The sequence below is a fragment of the Sitophilus oryzae genome, unplaced genomic scaffold (assembly GCF_002938485.1).
Source record: "Sitophilus oryzae breed Bouriz unplaced genomic scaffold, Soryzae_2.0 scaffold_1620_pilon_pilon, whole genome shotgun sequence".
In the NCBI taxonomy this organism is placed as follows: Eukaryota; Metazoa; Arthropoda; class Insecta; order Coleoptera; family Curculionidae; genus Sitophilus; species Sitophilus oryzae.
This window is the reverse complement of record NW_022146304.1, coordinates 5,821,955-5,841,806: the sequence shown is the minus strand read 5'-3', so window position 1 is coordinate 5,841,806 and position 19,852 is coordinate 5,821,955. Positions and strand designations below refer to the sequence as shown.

General features: G+C 32.7%; 2 protein-coding genes across 3 annotated transcripts in view; one reads left to right on the top strand and one right to left on the bottom strand.

Annotated features, from left to right (window-relative positions):
• LOC115880211 (protein Skeletor, isoforms B/C) overlaps positions 1–19,852 on the top strand; it is a 149,263-nt gene that overhangs the window by 25,759 nt on the left and 103,652 nt on the right. For both annotated transcript variants that reach the window (XM_030897357.1, XM_030897358.1), the window contains exon 2: positions 16,898–17,038. In XM_030897357.1, coding sequence (XP_030753217.1) covers positions 16,898–17,038 — 141 coding nt within the window. The remainder of the gene's footprint in view (positions 1–16,897; positions 17,039–19,852) is intronic.
• The window catches only part of LOC115880220 (complexin), a 983,791-nt gene that overhangs the window by 928,781 nt on the left and 35,158 nt on the right, over positions 1–19,852 (bottom strand). The gene's annotated exons all lie outside the window — the stretch shown is intronic.

Genomic DNA, 19,852 nt, shown 5'->3' with positions numbered 1-19,852 from the left:
CTATACTTAATGCAATAAGTTGCTAATTTACAAATAAGTATAAGTAGTACTCGAAACAAGATTTTATCTAGAATTGTCTGGAATGTAGTTATAATCTTAATTTCAATACTAGGTAAATCTTAAATAAAAGATAAATTTTCTTAGCTTCTAAGGATAAGGTTTTCTTGAAAAGATTTGCGGAATGGGGAAACTAGCATATCGTTGGTTCAGATTAATAATCTTAAGCCAGTTTAGCTTTTTTTACGTGCATATGAACAAAACTCACCTCCTTGACAGGGCATACAGGGCCGTTACTACTGCCCTCCCGTTGAAAACATTCTAATAAAGTTGCGATGATTTTTTTTTACTATTAAGCTATCTTGTTCAGGGTGTCCCGTTTTGGTTGAAATCGTACGGTATCCCCGTTATTCGTGAAGATCGAAGGGTCCGGTTTGCACAAACCTGTACCACGTTTTTGTCAAATGGAAGATGCCGTAAACAACATTTTCAGAGCCCTCTTCGTTTCTGAGCTACAGGGTATTTTTGAAATTTATGCAATTTGGGACACCCCCCGTATCTCTGTTATTGTTAAAGGTATCGAGAAGGTGAAAACTGTTTATTGTAGAACTTTTTACGTAGAATACAGTGGCGTAGTCTGTTATTCTACGAAAATAATATTTAAGTTATGTTTTTTTAAATAGGACACCATATATATTTATAAATTATATGATCTAAGCTTCTCAAAAATATATATATCACTCTATATTTATTTTCACTATTTACTGCAATATTTAAAAAAAAATATTTATCAGTAGGCCATGATTGATAATAAAAGAAACTAAAGAATTATTAAAAGTATACAACTCTTGTTTTATTTTAGGAGCCACTAATAAATTCTTTATACATTAGGGAAACTTAACTCTCTACGGTTAGATTAGGGGGAAGCAAGATGGGGCTCCCCCTCACATCTTTGAATATATTAGAATTTTGTTAAAATTGTTATTTGTCAAATCAATAAATTGGAACCAATGGACCAATATGATGGCCTCCCTAATTCCCGGATTTGTCCGTCCTCGATTTCTGATTTTGTGGATTTTTGAAATATGAAATATATCGTGGCAACTACAACAATGTCGAACACCTGAAAAATGCTTTAATAATGCAAGCTAATAATGCAAGCTTTTAGATATTTGCACACCCATCCTGTTATAATAAATTCCGTTATAAAAAAAGCAAAATATATTCAGTGGTAACAGTTCAAAAGTAAAATATATCAATCCCTAATAAAAATTTAATATGTGTATGACTATTTTAGTGAATACCATTTTGATTTTTTTGTTATTTATAACGGCCTAATAGTAAGAAAATGATATATTTCAAATATTGCAGTAATTAGTGAAAATAACTATCGAATAATATATATTTTTGGGAAGCTCATAACAAGACATCAAAGATCATATGATTTATTTTTATTTAAACGGGATGTTCCATTTAAAAAAAAACATTTGAAAATTTTGTTTACAGTATCTTCCATTTGACAAAAAAGTGGGACAGGTTTATGCACACCGCATCCCTCTATTTTTACTAATAAAGGAGATACCGTATGATTTCAACCAAAATGAGACACCCTGTGCACTTCGCACTAAAAGAGATTTTAAAAAGAACAATGTTCGACTGCAAGGTCTGCTAGTAAAAATTTTAAACTTAAGATATCACAATACAATTAATTAATTTCGTACAAAACGAATGACAATGTCGGGAAACAAATAAATAAATGTAGCAACTTGACATTTTTTACCGTAGGGCTACCACCTGAATTCCCAGCGGGAAATTTAAATTCCAGTTAGTCAGCCCGGCGACAAATATATTGCCATGGTTGGCAACAATGAATTTAAAAATCGCGCCCTCTATTACGTAACTAAAAGTTTAATTGGTATCAAATATATGATTGTATATGTATTATATTTGTGATTTTGATCAACGGTCCAACTACGTCGAAACGTAGATTCCCGATAGATCACCGAAGTTATTACCGAAGCTATCAGCAAAAAGGATACGTTAACTTAAAATACTTTTACTGTCATTTGTGATTTAAAAATCATTGCAATACATTTTCCACCAGACCAACATTTTATTTATAAAAGAAAAACTATTCATAGAAGTAATGAAATGGAAACGCATACGAAAATGTTTATAGCAACTTATCGAATAGGGAAACTTTCTCTTCTACATACTATATTTGCAAATAGATATATTATCGATCGACACTAATTTATTGTTACTTAATACGTTAATTAGTCGAAGTTCAATTTAATATACACGGCGGTCAAACTTCAATATAAATAATAACAGTATAATGAAAATATAAATACCAATTTTTAAATTGATAATTTCGCCAAAGGCAACTGTAAAATTGCAGAATCACTATTTCTTGTCATTATTGGAATACAAAATTCTAAAATACAATATCACTCACAATCTAAACTTTCACCGACATTGGCCATCAAACTATCGTTTTTTCGAATTTAAATATATTTATATTCCATGCTTTGCTGTCTCTATAAAACGTTTTACACTGATATAACACTGACGATTTTGAAAACGTTTGGATGGTCAAAAAATTTAATTTGCAACCTAAATTAAATATAGTTTCTTTTTTGAATAGAAATTTATCAAGTATCCATGTATAAATTCAATATGAAAATATTTGCACATCAACAAAGAAAACGAAATCAAAAATTTGTCAAAAAAAAGAAATTGTCAAAGAAATACGAAATCTAGGGCATTAGTACATTTTGAAAGCTATATGTTCCCATCAATCTTTGACGAAAACAATATAGCATTGATAAAAAGTGTAATATTTTATCATGCTCATATAATGGCTTTAATTTTATCGTATTAAAACCAATTCCGTACCTTTTTGTGCAATTGTCATAATTACTCTTTTGAGTAATTCACTTGGTACTGAAGGGGCGCAGCAGGGAGCGCAAGCAGGGTAACTCAAACTCACCACAATTTTTCACGCCCACCCTGGAGAGAGTTTTGAAAATTCTGCTGGATTCGTCAAAACAAGGAATTGTAGTAAATGGCGAAAAGTGAATTTATCTGAGGTTTGCAGATGATATAGTCCTATTGGTTAACAGTGCTGAAGACCTGATAAAAATTATTTCAGGGCTGGACGAGAAATCAAACGAAAAAACAAACATAGAGTTAAAAATGAACCTAAGCAAAATTAAAGTCATGTATCCAGACGACCCAAATATAATAATAAATAATAGAAAAATAAAAAGCGTAAAGGACTACACATACTTGGACCAAAGTAACACCAAGTAAAATAAGTCTCGGCAAAGAAAATAAAGATAATAATTATATCGAAAGAAAAATTAGACTAGAAAAAAACTAAAAAAATGATTACCAATGAAAAAATACCACTGTATCTGAGATCTAGGCTATATAACCAGTGTATGCTACTACATAGTACATGGTAACTACATATTACATGTCGCACAAACATGGACCTTGACTTGGCAAATAGTTGACAAATTAAGAGTCTCTCAGAGACCTTTGCAAAAAAACGATAATGGGTGTTTCCCTTCTCAATACAGAAAAAATTGAAAGGAGTAAGACTAAGGAAGACCTTTGCTCCACTCTGGCTGCAAGACGGCTATAAAAAAATCACTTGCCATTAAATTAATCGTTATAACATTTTTACTTTACAACAAAATTCTTTGCTTGATTCTTTCGTTTGTTCAATTTGATACTGTGTCCGAAACTAGTCCACTACCACCGAAAAATGTCCGTCAATTTACATACACAAAACAGAGACGTTACCTAGGATCGGACGCTCGATCACCTACTTTAAAAGTTCAAAACGGGGCCCTCGAGCGACAGAGCCCACTTTCACTTTTTCTTTTTTTTATTCGCTTCTTCTTCTTTATCTGGTTTGACCGACTACAGGGACGGGTAGGCGTCACATGCAATTTTTGAATTTATTATGTAAGTGCATACAACTATAAGGTGCATAATGTCACCGATAAAGTTAACCTCAAATAATATATAATTTTATTAAGGTTATGTTCCTTTTCTAAATGGTTATGGCTTAACTATGGTAAAACTATATGGTTATGGTTTTCAGTTCTATTTCTAGGAGCTGTTTGAAATGTATATCATAACAGAACACGGTTCTTGAAAAATATCTGTAATTATTATCACCAAATTAACCACCGCTGAAAGTCAACGTTACCACGTTAATCAGCTTAATAAACTACGGTAAGGATTTGTTCCTGATAGGCCACCCTGTATATTGCCGGAAATTTCTGTTGTAACGAAACGCAGTTGCTGAAAAATATCTGTCATTCTTGTCACCAAGTTAAGGCTGTATTCTGTTGTACCATGTAGCTTAGTAAACTACAGTACGGATTTGTTCCTGACAAATATCGTGTAAATACGGAACGATTTGGTATATTTTACTATAGAATTTTTATTTCATACTTGAACTTGGAGATATCTTTACCCAAAGCGAGAAATATTGAAAAATACTCTGTAAATGAACTGTTAAACTGGTCCTAAAACAGTTCAATAGCAGATTTCAAATAGCAATAGCTCGTAACACGACTATAAAACTGACACGAATATGGAGAGAATCTGCAATATCCCAGCGCAACAAATTAAAATTAGTAAACACATTGATATTTCCTATCGCTACTTATGCATCTGAGACCAGGACTCTGAAAACTACAAACAGACGAAAAATAGATCCTTTCGAAATGTAGGCCTACAGAAGAATGCTGCGAATTTCATACGGAGAACATCGGACCAACGTATCAATTCTAAGGGAGTTGAAAGTTACCACAAGACTTTCAACCAAAATAATCTAGTCATACCTTAGGTTTAAAATGTTGCATTTTCGACCCTCTTTGTATCTTGGTTTTAGTTGCGCCACTGAATTTTACTTGGAAATCTCTATGGAGCTCGATTTTCCCCTTTTCGGTAAGTTATAATGTCCGAGATATGAGGGGAGTCGAAAAATGCAACAATTTCAATTTCGCTATGTATTTACGGAACTAAGAGGGCTAGGACAAATATGTGTGTACCATTTTTAGTTTCATAAAAATATAGCATAGTAATGTGAAAACCGCATTTTTGTACTTGTGTTTTTATTTTCTTTATGATTTTATGTTTATTTTTTTTTATAGTTGATTATATTACTTATTCTGAAAATAAATGTTTTAAGTGGTTTTATTCTCATCTGTACCTAAAATAAATTAATAATATGATACTAAGAAAATCGCCAATTGGTAATAGACGAAAACTAATAATAACGTAATACTAACTTAAAAAAAGGGACTTAAATTTAATTCTGGTTGTTTTGACTTAAGGGTAATTATATTGATTTAAGTCATTTTACTGACTTAACTTGCAGATCATCATGATTTAAGTCAAAAATATAGACGTAAAAATAGACATAAAAACATAATAAATAGACATCAAAACGACTTAAATAATGTTATATTGATTTAAATCTTTCCAAAATGACTTGACTTGATATAAAATGATTTAAGTCAAATACTTAAAACTTAAATCATTTGAACTTTATGTTGAATTTGACTTAAGATTTAAATTATTTTGATTTTAGAAATTACTTAAGACTCAATACTTAAGTCTTCTTAAAGACTTGTTGCAGCTCTGGCCAAGAGCTCCATCCCTGAGTATTTTATTATAAAACTCCAAAAAAAAGTTTTTACTACATTGTTATATTTCGTACAAAATTATTCATTTATTACGGACCCAACCCTGCGCAACAGCAACACTCTGATACGCTAAAGCCGGTTTCAGAATACATGCGGGCATTATGTAATGGAATCCTCTTCCTATCGCAATTTGCCGCCATTTTAACCTTTTTCTTTCCGCGCGATTCATTATCGTTTTCGGCAACGAACTATCGGTCAGGAAGGTTTCAACTTTATTTCGCAACCTTGTAACAGTTACCGTTAATAGCTTTTACGAAAGTAATATTACGCTCGTGGCAAATTTCTTCGTTGCTTGTGTGTTCATATACAATTCTCTTACGCTTGTGGGTTTCAAAATGTCACTTTATAGTGTAACAATCCAAGTTCATCAACAAAGTTGAAGAGGTAATATTTTGGTCAAACTGTATAACAAACAATTTAAATGAAATAGAGGAACCTCTCTCTCTCTCTCTCTCTGTCTTTATTCCTACAAGAGGAATGTAGTGGTCAGTTGATGTCTGAGGTTTGTCTCCATAATTCCCTGTCTTGTGCTTCATGTACAAGCGTGTGCAGTGGCTTGTGGGTGATCTTTGATAGCTGGTATATCCATCGGGAGGGCGAGCGGCCTCTTGGTCTTCTTTCCGGAACCTTGCCCTGTATAATGAGTTTTTCCATACAGTCAGTATCCCTCCTCATAACGTGACCGAAATATTTAAGTATACGTGACTGTATAGAAGTTGAGAGGAGTTCTGTGATGTTCAGTTCTTGGATTATGGATTCATTGGTTCGCCGGGCAGTCCAGGGAATTCTGAGCATTCGTCGCCAACAGTACATCTCAGTTGCGTCAATTTTTTTCATTTCTGACTGTCTCATCGTCCAGGACTCGGAGCCATACATTAATATAAGAAATATTAGGCAGTGAACAAGCCTTTTTTTTAAGTGTTTAAATATGTCTTTGTCTCGCCATATCTTTGAGAGTTTTCGCACTGCCACTCTTGTCATTTCACATCTTCTTCTTATTTCCCCTTCTAACGATCCCGTGTGACCCAAGATATATATATTGACTTACAACCTCAAAACGACCAATGCTCACTACATCAGGTTTGTTGTTGTTTTGCCTGTCGATAATCATAATTTTTGTTTTAGAGGGATTAATTTCAAGTCCAAGTTTCTCGCTTTCGTCTTCAACCAATTTTAGAAGCTGCAGTAACTCTTCCTCGTTTCCCGCTAGAAGGACCGTATCGTCTGCAAATCTGAGGTTGGTAATTTTGTGACCATTAATTGTTATCCCCCCTTGCCAATGTTCCAATGCCCTTCTCATGATATATTCACTATATATATTGAATAACTGAGGAGATAGTATGGACCCCTGCCTAACACCACAGGTAGGCTGGAAGTCTTCCGAAGTAACGCCATTGATGGTAAATAAAGAGGAACCTACGTTGTGTTAAAAATATTTTTTATTGTGATTACCTCGGATGCGCCCGACAGAAGCAATATTTTCGGAAATTTGAGAAGAATAGGTTATGGAAATCAAACGCTAAATTTGTAAAGAGCCCTACTTATTTTATTAAATGAAATGAAGAAATGAAATGAGTGCCGTACTCTGCCTGGAATTCACAAGTAAAATAGCACGGCAGAGAAAACCCTGATCACTATTCCAGAGAATATCACTATGCTGTCCTGAACTTTAATAAAAGAGAAATGATATTAATATAAAGACTGTCCTCATACCAAGGTTTGTAGTTTCATACATTCAAAACATGGCACATTTATATCATTCAAAACTGAAAATGTGTGAAGCCGCCCGCAGGTACGAAGGCTCTGGTTGCGGAACTCAACGCTAAAGTTGGATGTTTGGTGCAAATATCTTGATATTATATTTATTGTTTTTAGTTACCCTTTTGCGAGTTAAGATATTCGCCCATGCACGGTCGAAAAATGTTAGTACACTCAACAAAGCCCTTATTGTCACACTGAACCACAAGCATCGGCACGATGGAACAGTAAGCGATTTTATTTAGATTACTTTTAAACTTAACTTATTTAAAATTAACCAACTTATTCAAAATTTCCTTCTTTGATTCGCACTTTATTTTATACAGGGTCGCCCAATAATTATAAGATGAAAAATTTTTACATTTGCATTATTTTATTTTCTTAAAAATCAAAAATCAAAAAAAAAAATCACAACGTTATTCTAAAATTCTCGAAAACAGTTTGGACCTTCGTTTCATCTGCAGTAATATCACAAATTAGGTATCCTATAAGTAGACAGATAAAAATCTTGTCCCTAATTCGTGGTACGAAAATTGTTTTTTATGACGATGAGCAAACGAGTAAATTTTCTTGTGCGCAAAAATAAACTCCCGCTTAAACAGCGTAATAACTGGGCCGCCGGTCACAAGGTCGGTCAGGCGCTGTGCACAATTTTAGAGGCCATAAGTGGGCGTGCTTGTGCGCAAACTAGTAACCTAGTGCGCGACTCCGAAAATTGGTTCCACGAAAAACAATGCTTTTAACGATAAGTTTATAATCTGTATAATCTGTGGTAATATCGACAACTTTGATTCGTCCGACTGGGAAACTGGAAAATTTATTTTGCCGGATCGAGATACCTACCAAGGTTTAAAAAACGGCTCAATATCAATAAATCCTAGAGTTACCAAATTCACCTTTTTGGAGCTTGTAAGTGGACATGTCAATTTGGATTTTTTTTAAGATCTATTGAACTTTTCAAACATGGTAACTTTTCAAAAAGGTCCTAGGATCGAGTCGTAGGATGTCTCAGTAGTTTTTGGTGGGACCGACATATCTCAATAGAAACCAAAAAACGATAGTGTCGAACATTGGTCTCTTGGTGGAAGACTGTTGTACGGATCCGAGCTGTGGGTGCTAAACTCTAATCTTCGACGAAGGATGACAACAGCCGAAGAGAACCGCTGGACCGAAGAATACATGAAAATGTCCAACAGGTAATGAAGGCAGAAGACACAATTATTCAGAGTGCACAGAAGAGAAGCCTGAAGTGGTTCGGTCATGTATTAAGAAAGATGGCCAAAAAAAGCATTTGAATGGACACCCACAGAAGAATGAAAAGGGGTAGGCCCATGGAATGGAACAATACGGGAAACAATGGTATCAGAAAGTCATTCAAAAAGCAGCTGAGACTATTAGCTGAGATAATTTCAATAAATAGCCTCATATGCGGGCTAGCCCCTAGACTATAAACCACGGTTTTCTCAGAAAACTATTTACATTTCCGCGAATAAATTTCCGTTGTTTTCTCCAGTCTTTCCTTTTTGATTAAACCCCGCCAAATTGTCGTCTTACCGACCCATAAAACCGGCATCGAATACGGACCTCTACGATCTAGCAATTCGTTCCGCTGCACTGGTTTCTCGCCATTTTTCACGTCCGCGCGCCGCTCTACGCATGCCGTTTTTTTAATTAAACATAAATTAACGACGGGAAAAGCAACAACAACGAGCGCCGCGCGTTGCATTTGAAAAGCGCCGTTTTCTACGTTCCGATCCAATATCCTTATATTTCTCCTTTTTCTAAGCATTCAGAACGCGAATTAGCCTTTCCTTTTGCCGGAATCGGAAAAATTGCAGTGAAAGAGTGATATTAATTGATATGGTTCGCGTTTTCCCATTTTCTCTGTTCAAAATGCAATCTATAATCTGTCCGACGAGAGGATTCATAACAATGACTGTTGTGTCTCTCATTTTTATCCACAGATATGTAAATGACATTTTCTGTCATGTTTTAGAAGTCGTCTGTCGAAATTTTCTCTGACAGACTTTAGAGTAAATGAAAAACGGACAAAGTTGAACATATTATGTTCTGTTGGGTCGAATTCGGTGTTTCTTTAAGCAGTTTGTTTCGAAATCAGTTGACTTTTTTGCCCCTTTTTAAATTAAGAATTAAATATCCCTTCTGTCTATTATACCAAAGAAAATAAAATATTGTTTTTAAATTTGGTTTGGTAAAGTTTTAATTTTTTTTTAAAATATTGGTTTGAAACGTCTTGCAAAACCGTTTAACAAAATAAAGATTTTAAGAATAATTTTACTTCATCGACGTGAATTTCTCCTCAGCAAGTTGTTTTTTGGTTCATCCCAATAGTTGTATTTTTATTGGAGATATTCGCTTATGAAGAAAGCAGTAACGATTTAGAGCAATTTTAGCATTAAAAACATGCCTTTTGGTCTTCATCAACACTTCAACACCGATGAATTATACAGGATATTTCACTAAAAAATTTGCCATCTCTCGTAGGGAGATTCTTCACGCCAAAATAAGATTTATTTTTTATATCAACATTGTATTGGTCCGATTCTGCTTCATTTCCTAATAACAGGGTGTTAAAGTCTTTATTTGCTTCCTTTATTATTATTTTCATCTAAGCGCTTTTACAGATTCGAATGAAATTTTGAGGATAAAAGTTACTATAATGGACGTGCATGTGGGTTGGCAATAGAATATTTTTCTAAAAAAAATATGTGCTCCACTGACTTTTTTCCTCTTGTTAACACAATAATCCCTTAATCCTCCTTGATGAGATAAACGCAATTTTATTAATTTGCCTTAATCCAAGTCTAATAGCAGCCTTTAAAATTTTTAATGTAATTTAATTAACTCGCCAAAGTGTTAAATAAGTACTCATTCATTCTATTAAAAAATTTTCCATATAAAATATGACATTTGTTCCACATTGTATTTACAATATTTTAAACAATAAAGGATATATCTATCTATCTATCATCAAAAAATATGAAAAAAAGTTACTATAAACATGTGTGCGGAAATGCACAGTTTTAAAGTTACAAGATATTAAAACTTATAAAAAAGAAACTTAAAAGAAAAGAAAAATGTTTCTTCTGTAATTAATTATCTAAAAGACCATTTTTTTATAATTGTCTTTAATACCTTTATTTGCTGTATGTAGCACTGAACATCAGTACTATATGCCATGTTTATGGCGTCCATGTTTTTTTTTTAGAACACGCACGTCACTGGTGAATCTGGTAACACTCTTTTAGCACTAAAATATGTAGCACTTATAGTTATTTTCACACCCAAAATTTCATTCGAATCTCTAAAAGCACTTGGAAATAAATTATAATAAATTGAAAGATTATTCAGATTTTAACACCCTGTAGCTACAAACAAAGCAGAATCGGACCTAACTTGATATGAAAAATAAATTTTATTTTTGCGTGAGGAATCTCCCCACGAGAGATGGCAGATGGCACATGTTTTTTGAAAAACTCTGTATATTATTTTTGTAGTAATTTGTAGTGATGGGATGACTCGAGCGAAAATTCGCTCGAGTACTCGATTATTGAAATAACCGACATCGCTCGATTATGAACGAGCGACGCAAGTGACGAGTTACGAGCGACGAACGCAAGCGATCCTAGAATGAAATAAATTGAAATCCGATTTTAATGTGACATACTCGATAAAAAGCCGAGCGAATTTTCTACATACATTGCAGGTAGCAAATTTATACAACGTTATTCGTTGCGTATCTGAGTGACAAAATTTTACGACCTACTTTAACTACAATGCTTTAAAATAAACTAAATCAAGCGATCAAGCGAATCGCTCGTCGCTTTCTACTTGACATTCACACCGAAAGAATATGTGCTCTGCGCACGCAACTTACTGCTTGGCGTTACGAGTACAACTAGCGACGGGCGAAAACCCGTATTTTTAAATACGAGCGATATTTCGCTCGAGCCATCGCTCAAATATTGGAATCGCTTGAAACTCGAGTACGCGATTACTGAAATTAATCGGTTTTTCCCATCACTAGTAATTTGTATTCTTTAGTCATTAACTAAAAGCTTATTTTTTTAAGGAATGTTTAATTCTTGATTTTTTTCTTATCCTATTAATTATTTTCATGTATAGGGTGGGTCAAATTCGACGCTTTTAAATGGAAACACCCTTTTCTATAGGAGATAGACGAAAACTAATATCGGTGTCTGGAGCTCAATTTTTATCAAAAACATGATGATGAAAACCGCACATCAATATCTGTTACCGTTTCAGAGTTACGGGGTGTTTTTCAAAAATGTGCATTTTTAACAAATCGCTGTAACTTTTTTGCTATCGAAAATTTTGTATTTCTATAAAAACATTTCCAAAGCACCTTTTTACCTAGAATTTAATGGTTTAAGTATAATTTTTTTTAAATTAATAATTTAAGAGTTATCAACAGAAAAATTGATTTTTTATTTGGGACACCCTCTATATTTTTAATTAACTGAAAAGAATTTAAAATTACCTTTCCAAAAATATAGCACACTTGATATTTTGTTATAATCCCCTTCGAAATACAGAATTTTTAAAAATTCGCCACTTTTAACTAGTAGGCTTTGGACCCTTTATTGATGATATGCCCTTAATGGAACTCGAAAACATATTTCTCCAGCAAGACGACGCACCGCCTCTGATCGCTGAAGTTATCAGAAAATTTTTGCATCCAATTTCAAGAGTAATTGAATAGCCAACCAAGATTCCAGCCGTTGGCCGTCGAGGCCGCCTGACTTAGTGCCCATGGATCTAATCCTATCGATATATTTGCGGAAAAATAAAGGTTCCTTGTTCTTCCGTATAATCTAGACAAGAATTAGAATTACTTAGCAGTTATGAGAGGGTATCTTTCACCCCCACTGAGTTAATGAATTCCGCGAGAAATGTTCAAAAACTGCCTCGTCTGTCCATAACAGAAGACGGCCGATATGTCCAACACCTATAGCAAAATCTCATGTCTTGGTTTGCTATTTATTTTTCTTGTTATTAGATATAGTTTAAATGTGTTGATGTTGATTAAATATATTTTAAATAGTTATAAAATTCTGCATCTCACATAGCAAATATTATTTTCGTTTTAATTGATGCTCACAGCTAGATTTTTGCATTACAGCCGGTGCCGTTCAAAGCCTACTCATTTTAAAACGGGCGAATTTTTTATATACTCTATATCTCGAAGAGGAATCGAGCAAAATATCAAGTGTGTTATATTTTTGGAAAGGTAATTTTAAATTATTTTCAATAAATTAAAAATACACAGGGTGTCCCATACAAAAAATCAAATTTTCTGTTGATAATTCTTAAATTATTAATTTAAAAAAAATATACTTAAACCATTAAATTCTACGTAAAAAGGTGCTTTGGAAATGTTTTCATAAAAATACAAAATTTTCCATAACAAAAAAGTTACAGCGATTTGTTAAAAGTGCATATTTTTGAAAAACACCCCGTAACTCCGAAACGGTAACAGATATCGATATGCGGTTTTCACTATCATGTTTTTGACAAAAATAGAGCTCCAGACACCGATATTAGTTTTCGTCTATCTCCTATAGAAAAGGGTGTTTCCATTTAAAAGCGTCGAATTTGACCCACCCTGTACATTTGGTGCAATACATAAAATTTTATAATGAGACAAAAAAAACAAATTAAATAACTGCCTGTTATGACATTTTTACAAAAAGTAAATGTTATAACGTGCCATAAATATATTTTTAATATACATTTGGCCTTTTTTTCTTATCAAATTCTTCTCTTTATCAATTTATTTTTAATCTTTCGAGTGGAAATACAAAAGAGGGTAGATGCTCGGAACGAGGCACATCCCTTAAATTATACCTTGTCAAGGCCTAAATTTAATTTACTATCTCTCGCTCAAAATTTACGATCACCAAGGACAGATAAATCTAATTTAGGTTTTAATATTGATTAAGAGTGAGTTATTTATTAAATTTTAGTCCCCTTATCAAGGCAAAGCGTGAAAGTAATTAATGCAAAAGTAATTCGTGTTGGCTGGCCTAATAACCGATTGTCAGAACATGATAAAATATATTTGTTTTCCAAAAATTCACCCCAAAAATACTGCGAATTCTATGATATCAATCAAAATTTCAATGATAGAATATAAGCAGAATAGGTATACCGGGTGCGTCACAAAAGTGGCTCACCCCTAGAACATTTTATTTTTTTAGATAAAAAAACGAGATTTGGTTTGTTAGTACATGACATAAATTAAGATTGATTGACGCATTCAATAATTGTTTTCGGTCACTTCCTGTTTCACCGGAAATGACTACAACTTTTGATTTTTAAATGACTTCGATATTTTTTTACTTTATTCGATAGAAAATGACACTCTGAATAGAATGATATATGATATCATATGTCAACTTTTGACATTTTCGCCTATGGTATATTTGAAAATGTATCAGCGGTTAATTTGGCTCGAAATATCAAGTGTGTGGCACTAAATTATTCGTAAAAAAATGCTTTTTCCAAATATGTTAATGAGCCACCCTCGTTCTATTTGCAAAAATTTAGATATGATTAAAAATACGATTTTGCCATCTTTTAACAGGACAGGACAAGACATTAAAGAAATAAGACGATCAAATCTATTTTTCCAAGGCTCGAGCACTCTAGATTGAAATTTAAAATACAATTTTTTTAAAGTGAGAATGTCAAAATTTTCTATTCAGAGTATCATTTTCTATTGAATAAAGTAAAAAAAATACCATTATGTTATTTTAGTACCTATTATTTAGTACCTATCATTACCTATAATATGATAGGTACCATTTAAAAATCAAAAGTTGTAGTAATTTCCGGTGAAACAGGAAGTGACCGAAAACAATTGAATGCGTCAATCAATCCTAATTTATGTCATACACTAACATAACAAATCTCGTTTTTTATCTGAAAAATTAAAAAAGTTAAAGGGGTGAGCCACTTTTGAAACGCACTCGGTATAGCTTATGCATTGGTTTCTTTTCCTTCAATAAATATAGGTACTTGAAAAAAATAACTGAAAAACACAGTTAAAAATTAAAAACTAATAAATACTAAAATAAAAAATTAAAAGCAACAAGAATAAATGGGCAAACATTTTAGTATTTTATATATAAAACACAATACAGAAGGTTTTATACAGGGTGTTTCAAAACAAATGCGAAAAACTTCAGGGGGTGATTCCTTGTTAAAAATAAAGGGTAGTTTGCTTTATAAATGTTGGGTCAAAAGTCAACCATTAGGGAGATATCGCGGAACAAAGATGGCGGAAAAATAATGTTTTTATTTTTTTTTATCTTGAAAACTGACTAATGAAATTTTATAGAAGCATTACTGTTATAAAAACACACTTTCTGGTAATTTTTTTACTTTTTTAAAATGAGTGGAAGGGGTTGAAATAAACTACCCCTATTATTCTTATTAACGAAATTTAAAGAAAAATCTTATCAAACACATGCAAGATGCATTAATTTGGATAGTTTAGTTGATTTAGAAACTTTTTTATCTCTTGTGTTTTTTTGATAAAAGTCACCGATTTGAAATTAAAAAATAAAATGTAAAGCATTACATGTCAGGACAAAAAAACATTTTTAGATAAAGAATTTAGTTGGCTGCTGTAATTTTCTTAGGAAAAAATCTAGTCGACCGCTGTCACTTTTTAGGATGTTTCTAATATTATTTAATTTGACATACTCTACTGCAATACGTTATTATCTTACGATCAATTAATTATTCCGAAGCCTTGTTTCTATATCTAAAAATGTTTTCTGCGCTGACATGTAATGCTTCACATTTTATTTTTTAATTTCAAATCGGTGAGTTTTATCAAAAAAACACAAGAGATAAAAAAGTTTCTAAATAAACTGAACTATCCAATTACTTTTTTGCATGTGTTTGATACGATTTTTCTTTAAATTTCGTTAACAAGAATGATAGGGGTAGTTTATTTCAACCCCTTCCACTCATTTTAAAAAAGTGAAAAAATTACCAGAAAGTCTGTTTGCATAACAATAATGCTTCCATAAAATTTCATTAGTCTATCTCTTTTCGTTTTCAAGATAAAAAATAAAAACATTGTTTTTCCGCCATCTTTGTACTGCGATATCTCCCTAATGATTGACTTTTGACCCAACGTTTATAAAGCAAAGTACCCTTTATTTTTAACAAGGAATCACCCCCTGAAGTTTTTCGCATTTGTTCTGAAACACCCTGTATAAATGAATACATTCAAAGTATGTAATTGAATTCCGAGGTAAAATCTCCGGGTACTTCACTATACAGAGTGAGTCTTAAATAGATGCGAATATTTTTAAGTGTAGTCATATTTCGATCGCAGAAAAGCAGATTAAGAGGTTTTTTTCGCGAAAGAAAAATTTTGAAAATTTGGATTTTTTGAAAAACATTTTGGAAATTTTTTTAGTTAATAAACATAATTTCTTGATAATATAGCAACATAGGTAGTAGAATAAATTTATAGGAAAGAAAACCAGTAGTTCTAAAAATTTAAGCAAAAAACTATTTTTTTAGAAATTTTCAAAGTAAAATAACTCGGTTATTTTCGAGCTATTTGAAAAGCGATAAAGACAAAAAATGTTTCTTTTATCGAAATCTAAGTACCAGCCCTGAAAATATTTGCACTTATTTTACACTCACCCTATATAGTATTTAATTAAATTATAAAAGTTTTTTTTTATATCTATTGAGAGAGATATTCAATGTATATTTATTTCTATTTCAATAGTTACTATTTCAATAACATAACTGAAAAATAAATCATATACAGATTTCGGCTTTCAAAATTCATTGACATCGCCACAGTTGTATATTTGGAAGTTAAGGCTTTGCGGTTTTTGCGTTGTTTATATTTTTAAGTTTCGTCTTATATGTTTTTTTTTTGTAAAAACCCGGTTGGAGGTCACAAGACTATATTTTATCAAAGTAAGCCTAAAAATTTTGTGTCAAATTCAAAATTTTCATGGGACTTCCCCTATTTCCACGACGCTGCACCAGCCGGTATGTATTCATGTAATATTCGTTCGTTCTGTATCTGCGTGACTTTGTCAACTTTTAGAATTAACAATTTAACTTTGAAAAAAGAAACTACTACTACTACTAGAAAAAAGGCTAACAAGACCTTATAACCCTTTTACTTTGAAGCACATAACCAACCTCCAAACTCTTAAGTAACAATTACAGTCTAGAGACCAACCACAAAGTAATTAATGCAAACACATAGGTAAGCGGCAACTGCGGTTAATCTTCGATAGAGCAGGCTCTTTGTTGTGCCTCTCTTGCCTTTTTATCGCGTTTCGGAACAGAGCTCTCTAACTTTACTCTGTCTCTATTCGCAGGTCGAGCAAATGGAGCGGAATACTTGGGAAAGTTCCTGGGGAAACTTTCCGAGCTGCATCACGGAGTTTCGGGCGAGGTGTACGCGGTCGACGGCAGAACTTTGCACATCAAGGACTTCACTTACGACGGACAGGGACCAGGTAAGTCTCTTTTTGTCTTTCGACTCTTACATTAATAGTGTAGAGTAGTACATTCGCGTCCCCTTATGTTAGGTATGAAATGAAGCTTGCAAGGTTAGAACCAAGAAAAAAATCATTGCGATTCTAACCATGTACAGGGTGGACCATTTTGGTTGTTTCTATAGGGTATCTAGGAAACCGTCAGAAATATTCAAATTTTGATACTGCAGTCTCGGGTTCTTTTTTTGAAAAAATTACAATGGCGCAAACGGATCGTGGCTATCTTGATCGGTTTGGAAGCTACAGGGGGATTCTCAAATTTTGTACTTTTTGAAGATGTTCGATAGTTTGTTTATTTCAGCCAACCACGGAAAAATGAATTATACATTCTAAAGGCACTTTTCTGTGTCGAATGCAGTGGCGTAGTCAGAATTTTTTCGAAAAAAATATTTTTTGAAATATTAACTATACTTATGTTTTTTTAAATAGAACCCCCTGTATATTTTTAAATTTTCTTATTCAGCTTGGCATGGGCTTCTCGAAAATATATAACTCTCTATATTTATTTTCACTATTAACCTCAACATTTCAATTTTTTCTTAAAATATCCACTTAGTGGATAGTAGGCCGCGCCGAGGAACAAAGTAAACGGTTGTCATGGTGATCGGAACATACCTTTGATGGATGCGGAAAATTTTATTTCAACAGATTGAAGTGTGTGTATTTTAAATAATAAAAAAATGAGTAAATTTGAAAATTTTGAGGAATATAATATGTTAGAATGTTATATTGAGTCTAACAAGCATAAGCAAATGGCAGCTGATTTATATTTTGAGCGGTATCCAGAGCGCGAGCAATCAAACCCAGCCATTTTTAAAAGGTTAGAAGATAGTTTAATCAATTTTGGATTTTTTCAAAAACCGCGTCCCAAAAAATTATCAGAAAGAAGATGAAGAAAATCAATATATTATTGTCCTCGGAGTTAAATAAAATGGAACAATACCAAGGAAATAAAAAATAAGTGACACAAACAAAAAGATCATATTTTAATATAAACTCTAAGAGATTACTTCAATCGGGCTTCTCAGTTAATATCAAAAAAATAAAAACACAAAGACTACATTAAATGTTCAGACTGCTGCCCATTATTATCTAGATAGAGTTGGTACCTCACGCCGCCGCGCGCCGCTAACAGAATTTCAATAGCTCTACTTGATGTTGTTGGATCTAGTGTTACGGCTCCGAGGACATTAATAAACATTAATATTTGATTTTATTCATCTTCTTTCTGATAATTTTTCAGACCCGGTTTTTGAAAAAATCCAAAATTGATTAAACTATCTTCTAACCTTTTAAAAATGGCTGGGTTTGGTTGCTCGCGCATATAAATCATCTGCCATTTGCTTATGTGTGTTAGACTCAATATAACATTCTAACATATTATTATATTTCTCAAAATTTCCAAATTTACTCATTTTTTTATTATTTAAAATACACACACTTCAATCTGTTGAAATGAAATGTCCCGCATCCATCAACGGTATGTTCCGATCACCATGACAACCGTTTACTTTGTTCCTCGACGCGGCCTACTATCCACTAAGTGGATATTTTAAGAAAAATTTTAAATGTTGAGGTTAATAGTGAAAATAAATATAGAGTATTATATATTTTCGAGAAGCCCATGCCAAGCTGAATAAGAAAATTTAAAAATATACAGGGGGCCCTATTTAAAAAAACATAAGTATAGTTAATATCCCAAAAAATATTTTTTTCGAAAAAGGTCTGACTACGCCACTGCATTCTACAGAAAAGTGCCTTTAGAATGTATAATTCATTTTTCCGTGGTTGCTGAAATAAACAAACTATTGGACATCTTCAAAAGTACAAAATTTGAGAATCCCCTGTAGCTTCGAAACCGATCAAGATAGCCACGATCCGTTTGCGCCATTGTAATTTTTCAAAAAAAAGAACCTGAGACTGCAGTATCAAAATTTGAATATTTCTCACGGTTTCCTAGATACCCTATAGAAACAACCAAAATGGTCCACCCTGTACAAGTTATATACAATGGCTTATATTTTATAACGTCAATAATTTAAATTTTTTTTTTCAATAAGCGGCTTTGGTTGTTTGACAGAAAGACGCAACATGTTAAAACTCTATTCAAATCTGACAGAAATAACACAAGACCTTTACCAAAAAAATATGCTGCGGGCTGTGTAAAAAGGGTGGCCATATACAGAGTGGTCCGAACTGTATTCCGGAAACTTCGGCAGCATATTCTGCAGGTTAAAATAAGTAAAAAAGTTCGTATAAATAAACGTATATGTCCTAAAATGCTTAGTTTCGGCGATACAGGGTGTAGATGTTTCATTTATATTTCGATTTTTTCAAATAATTTCAGAAGTAACGTCAATATTTGAATGATTATTGGTGTCTGGGAGTTTTTTGACTTTTTGGAGAAATTTGATTTTGATGTCAATATGACTCCTGTTTGTATAGGACGCCATAAACATATTTCTTAACTGGTTTGAACGGTAATAACTTTTCGTTCGTACCTGTATAAAACTAGGTACTAAGTAAAAAAATATACATTAACGACGTATTTTACGTAAAAAAGGCCTCTTGGTCAAAATAGCTCCAAGTAATGGTTCTCGAGATATTTGGAACCGAAATTATCAACACCTGTCATCATTGACATAAATTAAACATGTTGATTAAAAAATATTTATTAGACTGACATCATAAATTTGAAATGTTTTTGTCCCAAAACCAACCAGATCAGAAACTGTTTTATCATCTTTTTTTCAACGAAAATTTTCTAATTCATTT